Genomic DNA, 6,674 nt, shown 5'->3' with positions numbered 1-6,674 from the left:
AGTTGTTTTCATCCTGTCACACCATCTCGTCAGTCCAACTCCCCTCACCTGCCTCTGATCACCTCGTTAGTCCCTCATTACCTTCACCTGGTCCTCACGCCCTTCTCACCTGCAGCCCATCCCCTCATTAGTCCCTCACTATTTAGCTCCCTCACTTCCACTTGTCCTCTGCCAGATTGTTTTGTGTTTTCGTGCCAAGTTCTCCAGCGTTATTAGTGTATATTCCTGACCTGTCTGTTCTGACCCTGCCTGCCTGCCCTGACCTCTGATTCTCTGCCCCGCCCCTTTTTGGACTTGTTTGCGTCTTCGACTGATCTCCCGGTTTTGACCCAGCCTGTTGCCAACCAAAGACAGTATTCTTTGTGACTCCTGTCTGAGTCTAGCTTTTGGGTCCACTCTAATAGCGTCGTGACATTCCTGATATAAACTGAAAACCTTGATTTGTACCTTCCAGCAAGATATCTGCTGGTGCTTTGCTGTCAAAGTAGACTTACAGTGGTTTTGATTTGCCAATCAGTATAAGTGCAGAAGTAACTATTTATTATTAATTTAATTTTGGATATTTAACCAGAAACCTTCTAATAACAAGCCTGTCATCAACTGCTGCCCTGAGTTGAGCCCACCTGGATGCCCAGAAGGAATCCTGCCTGCTCTGCTGATGAACACCCCAAAACATACCTTGACTCTGATGACTTTGTCTTTAAAAAGTGATGTAAATACGATGGTGTTTCTGGGTTTTGACACAGCTTTACTCTGGCTTCTCTTTTTTTATGTTTCCACCACCATGACCCTGAGCATCACCACAGCGGTATTCTGGTTACTCTCTGGTTAGGCCTCCAGTGCACAGCGACCCACTGATCTTCCAACCTCCGACTCCCGAGCCACAACACACAACCGTAGAGGAATGATTATTCGTAAGGTTTATTATGATAGCTGTACGGACGCTCTGAAAGGCCGCGCTGATGTTGCATCTGTGTCTCCCTGGTGGGAAGGAAACCTCATAGTTTGAGATACTGAACTGAGCAGTTCCTGCACATCTTAGCAAAACAGGAAATTTCATGTTTCCTCTGCTGCTTATAGCAACAACTTGCATCACACTACTTCTGCATATGTTCACACACACACACAAATGAACGCAGACACATTTTTACATCGGGGTATTGTTCAAGGTTTTGTTTTTTTCAGTCAACGGCACAGCATTGCGAAAAAGTAAATGCCCCCTTGCTTGAATATATATAATGGAATTGTTATTTCATTATCATATTGACAGTTTTACATTTAATTACATTTATTTCCAACATACATTCAGTTACATTTGTCAATAACATAGAGTATATAAAACACCTTTTTGTTCTGGTTTATAAAGTATCAGTAAGACGTAGGCTTTAAACAATTCTTTTTGATGGACTTTTGGAGCATTGTGGGCTTGAAGGTGAGCAGAACTATGGCCAAAATGCCCACAAAAGAAAGACCGATGGGTACAAAAAGCAGAATATACCAGATTATAGATTCCCCGCCTTTCTCCAAACAAATAAAGGACTGAGGGTGCTCCACTCTGTGTGTCATCTGGATGAGATCTTCACACTCGATGCCTGATTGTCCGACCATATTGATTGTCTTCGTTGTCTCAAATGTGCTGAACCATTCAGTTTGGCAGCAGTTGAACGGATTCCCCGTGAGAAAGACGGTGTGCAGTTTGGTGGCTAATGCGTTCGCCTGGCCAGAGGGAATGGTGGACAGTCTGTTGTCTCTCAAATCCAGCACTTTCAGGTTAAGACTTAAAATGGACGGGGGAAGGTAGGCAAGCGAGTTCCATGAAATGTTTAAAAACTCAAGATTTTGTAAATGGGAAAAGTCTACGTCTTGTATTTGAGTGTTTCCTAAACCTAGATGCTGTAAAGTTCTGCTGAGACTTTGTATTGATTCTCGGACGACGAGTCCAGGGTTGTTGGACAGTTCCAGGTGTGTGAGAGACAACCCGGCGAACGCGGACGATGGAATTATTTTCAGGTTGCATCCCTTCAGGTGAAGTTGCTTTAGGGATGCAACGTCTCTCCAATCCGCGCAGGCCGAGCTTGCGTCTGTGCCGGTGTCAGCTTCCTCAGGACGGCAAATGTCAACGTTGTTGTAACTGAGGTCCACCGACCGGAGGCTTTGCAGTGAGGAAAACAATCCCGAGGGTAACCGCTCGAGATTGTTCAAACTCAGGTTAAGGTACGTCAGATTGCCAAGAGCGGTCAGCGCATCTCTATCGGCAACGATCTGGCTCAGCCGGTTGTTGCTGAGGTCTAACTCGTACAAGCTGCCGGAGAACTGTTCCGCTGTTAGATTTAAGCTTTCCAGACAGTTGGTGCACATTTGAAGCCTCGACAGGGCCGGCATTTTCTGGATGAACCCATTGGGGAAATACTCCACCTGGTTTCCTCTCAGATCCAAAATCTCGACGGAGGAGATGTCCCCGTGAAGGCTCTCGTCCCACAGCTGAGCCGTCACGTTGCCCGTGTACTTCTTCATATTGTAGAACTCCACCGTCGTGGTGGAGTTCGGGTATGAGCTGTTGTCTGCCAAGTGTTCGTAAAAGCTAACGCTGTTGTGGGAGAGGTAGAGAGTCCTCAAGTGGCTGTGGTCGGGCAAGAAAGGGAAGAAGAGCATTTTGTTATTGGATAGATCAAGGGTTTCTAACTGGAAAGTGTCGTTCACGTCTTGTCTGGTGATGAACCACTCAATGAAGTTGTGGCTGGCATTGAGGACCACCAGCTGGGTCATGTGAAAGTCTGTGAGGCAAAGCAGATAGTTGAAGGCCAAGTTGAGCCGCTGGAGCTTCGGATTGCTGTCGAAGGCGCCTTCGATCTCGTACATGATGTTTCTCTGCAGGTCGAGTTCTTTGAGCTGGGGAAGATCCCTGAACGAGGTCTCATCCAGTCTCTGCAATAAGTTCCCAGAGAGGTCGAGGTACTCCAGGGATGTCAGGTTTTCCAGGAGAGTGGCCACCATTTCGTCATCGAGCGCATTCTGGGAGAGGTCCAGAGCCCGGAGCCCGGGGAGAGTCTTTAATGCATGGCTGGTTTCCTGGGAGCCAATGTGAAGGTTGTTATTTGCTAAATTGAGACTTTCTAACAATTTGGAGTGTTGAAAAGTGTTTGACTCTATTTTTTCCAAATTATTACAAGCTACGCTCAGGGTGTTTAGTGAGGGGTAACGGAGGAGAGAGTCGTCCCGTAGTGTTTGGATGTGATTGTCGTTGAGCTGGAGCTCCTCTACGTTGTCGGGCAGCGCTGCAGGCACAGAGGAGAGATGGCCGTTGTTGCATTGAGCCGTTCTTTGTATCTGCAGAGAGAAGGAGAGCACGAGTCTTTGTATTTGTTGGTTGGTTGATTGTATCGTGATGCTCGTTTGCTTGCTTTTTAGAAATAGTGCATCTTTCTGGAGCAAAAATCACAAGTTCGAAATAACTCATTTGTGGGTTTATATCAACAAGCTTCCTTTTTGGACGGATTGTTTAACCTCTCATATCACTTTATCGAACATGGGCTTTCCTTTTTTTGTTGTTGCTTTTAACAACAATATGGATGTCGGTCTGTCGGTCAGTTGGTCCACAGTGACATATGAATATTAGATTGTAAAATGCTGTACTGTAACTTTGCATTGTGTGTATTTATCCTGGACTATTTGTTATTGTTTTATGTTGTATGTTGTATGGTCTGTCAGGGAACTACAGATGCAAATTAGCTGAAGCTACACTCTGGTGCATCGAATGGTGACATTTATGTTTTAACTGTACATGGTCCCTTGTAAATAAAGATAATAATAATTAATCAAAAGCTGTTGACTCAATTAGGATTACATTTGCTAAACACACTCAAGGTATCGAGAGGATGAATTAGAATGACTCTGGAGCCCAATACTTTACTTTATATTTTTAAATTTGACTAAATACCTGCAGAACTAAGGGCATTCAGTATCAGTTGTGCTTTGTTTTTCATGCTAATTAGCATTAGGCTACACTAAATTGGTGAACTTGGTAAATATGACTTGCATCAATTTTTACAATACGTTGCCAAATGGTAATGTGAACATTTTAGCATGCCGATATTAGCGTTAAACTCAAATCCCAATTGCACCTCAAGTTCTATGGATTGCTTGTGGATTAGATTACTCAATTTGCGTTTGTGATGAGCCAGAGGGGAAAATGTCACAGCACTCAAAATATCTTCAAAATGCTATTTCCTGCAGGATGTTCACATGACCATTTTTAGTTTCAGTTATCATGTTTACAGAACATCTGATACGCACTGAATGCAGCATCCGAGTAGAGCGTTGTAATGACATTAACATCACAATGCTTATCTTTTATCAACAAAGTATATCTGAGTTTATCTCCCAGGGGGACCTCAGTTCATTTTGAGGTGTGTCTTTCTTTTTTCGTTAAGATAAGACATAACTTTATTAATCCCAAAAGAGAACTCCTAATTTGACCTTTATTATAGGCAATCTCATTGAGCCTCAAGGTGTGGAGCTGAGTTAAAAAGAGACATCTTACCAGCTGGCACTGACTGTGTTGTGGATGACTTGAGACCGGCGTCAGGATTCTCCACATGGCTAACAAGCAGAGCAGGATGGGGGTGCGCCCGTGGATTGGCATTTTAACATCCTCACTGTTGACAAGGGGACAGAAGGAGAGAGGGAGGATGCCGGGTGGATCAAAGTGTGACTATGGCTGACTACAGATGATTCAACGTAATCAGTCCGTGAGCATCGGCCTCATCCTCCTTCTCTCTCAGTTCAAAATGCACATGTGGCGATGAGCATGGGCATCCTGACATTTTGGAAAGAGCACCAATGCCGCCATATCTCTCTTGGCATGAAAAATTGGGTAAATTAATCCCTCCACGATAAATGTATTATCTCTCTGAAAGCTCAAAGTCTAGTGGAGTGGCAGGTGCCCTTGCCTTCTCATGCCAAACACATTCATACTGTGGGTGAAGGTTTTTCACTTCATGTTTTTATTGAGTCATAACTTCACCATGTCTGTATTAAACCTCACCTGCCGTATCCTAAACCTTACATGCCAGACTTGACAAGTTTTCATCTCTTTCATGTGGGATGAATGTGATCTTCACATTATTGATGCCCGTAATCTAGAATCTGCATTTAATTTCTGTTCTGTTTGGTTGACGGAACTCAATAAAATAAATTGGAGTTGATTAATATAATATAAATGTTTGAATGTCTTCACTACATTTTATTTTACTCAATACAGCAGCTGGACATTTTGGTGAAGTTTCCCTAATTTCCATTAAAACCACTGCATGACGCATTCTGGATGTGGAGGCCGTGTGTTCCCTTTTTGGCTTGTATGCAGTTTAATCTTTGTATTTCAGTGGATTCATGCAGTATGTGATGTTGTTTAGCTTTTACTTTTATAGGAACATCTTTGATATAAAATCTTATCAGATCGGATCTTATCCCTTTGCTGTTTTATTAATTATTTTACTGTTCAAGTGAATAGTTTATCTGACGGTAGTTGACTACATTGTTGTGTGCAAACAGTTTAGCAGAATAATATCTATTTTCTGAGCGTCCACCCAGTGTTTGATACTGACATAATATAGCTAGAAAGAAGATAGGATTGCACAAAACGACAGCATTTGGTTTAATTAATTAGAATAATGTTAAAAAGCGCGATATTTTAATCAAACATTTATAGAGTGAAACTAAAAATCAGCATTATTAAATAATGTTTTTACAAAATGTCAAGTTCCAATCCAAAACTCAACGACATTACTCAAATTCAATTCAAAAACAATGTAGTAACATTAATAATGACTTATTTTTCAACACTAATAAACATATTGAAAACTATATTTTCATGTCAACAAGAGTTTAACAAGACTTTATCACATAATTTACTTAAAATACTAGAGTACTAAAGCCTTTTTCAAGTATGCACAAAAGAAGGTGATCCGTAAGACATCGTGTTCAGAAGACACAAACGCTTTACGCTCAACATTCTTATGGAAGACAACGCACGCCACTCCTTCTAGCATCCTGCATCCTGCAGTAAACCGATGCGCAGTGCTTATATACTCACGCTGGTGGTTAGGTGTGGATTTCCCAAGCCACTGACGGTTGATCCCCTGACCATGTCGCTGGCTGTTGCAGAGGGTGCTCTCGTGTGTGAGCTTCAGCTGCCTTCCTCTGCTCCGACTGAAGCCTCTCGCGACTGTTCACGGAAGCAGGCAAGCAACGGAAACCAGAGTCACATGGACAAGCTGCAATCAGAAAGAGGTTCTCAAGGCCGGGGCCACAGGAAGGCGAGCGCAGGCTCAACAGCTCTGCACGGCACAACCCCCCCCCCCCCCACCCCACCCAACCAACCCCCTTTGTTACACAAGGGATGGAGGGTGTGCAAGGCAACTACGATTGGTAGCGCAACTGCAACCACAAAAACCGAACAGGAACGCACCCTTCACACCCTCGGCTTGTTGTGATCAGCCAACCCTGTGAGAGAGGAAACCACTCGGCGCACACACCCTTCCTGCCCGATATTCTGTTCGGCCTCTCACTGCAACAGCCACTGCAACACACACAGATGTAGAGACGCTCAAGGGGGAAGAGGTTTGGGGTTCACAATGCTCCCGGGCCGCCACGAAGGATAACGCTGATGCAGAAAC

General features: G+C 43.7%; 1 protein-coding gene across 1 annotated transcript; it reads right to left on the bottom strand.

The window, feature by feature from the left end:
• Window positions 1–905: 905 nt before the first annotated feature.
• On the bottom strand, window positions 906–6,302 carry nrros (negative regulator of reactive oxygen species). Its single transcript, XM_056434572.1, has 3 exons — window positions 6,092–6,302; window positions 4,541–4,655; window positions 906–3,327 (listed from the first exon to the last, which is right to left on the bottom strand). The coding sequence occupies exons 2-3, from the start codon at window positions 4,640–4,642 to the stop codon at window positions 1,369–1,371; spliced, it is 2,061 nt and encodes a 686-aa protein (XP_056290547.1). The 5' UTR covers window positions 4,643–4,655; window positions 6,092–6,302; the 3' UTR covers window positions 906–1,368.
• Between the last annotated feature and the right edge of the window lie 372 nt (window positions 6,303–6,674).

The sequence above is a fragment of the Pseudoliparis swirei genome, chromosome 16, assembly GCF_029220125.1.
Source record: "Pseudoliparis swirei isolate HS2019 ecotype Mariana Trench chromosome 16, NWPU_hadal_v1, whole genome shotgun sequence".
In the NCBI taxonomy this organism is placed as follows: Eukaryota; Metazoa; Chordata; class Actinopteri; order Perciformes; family Liparidae; genus Pseudoliparis; species Pseudoliparis swirei.
This window is presented reverse-complemented; position numbering and strand designations above follow the sequence as displayed.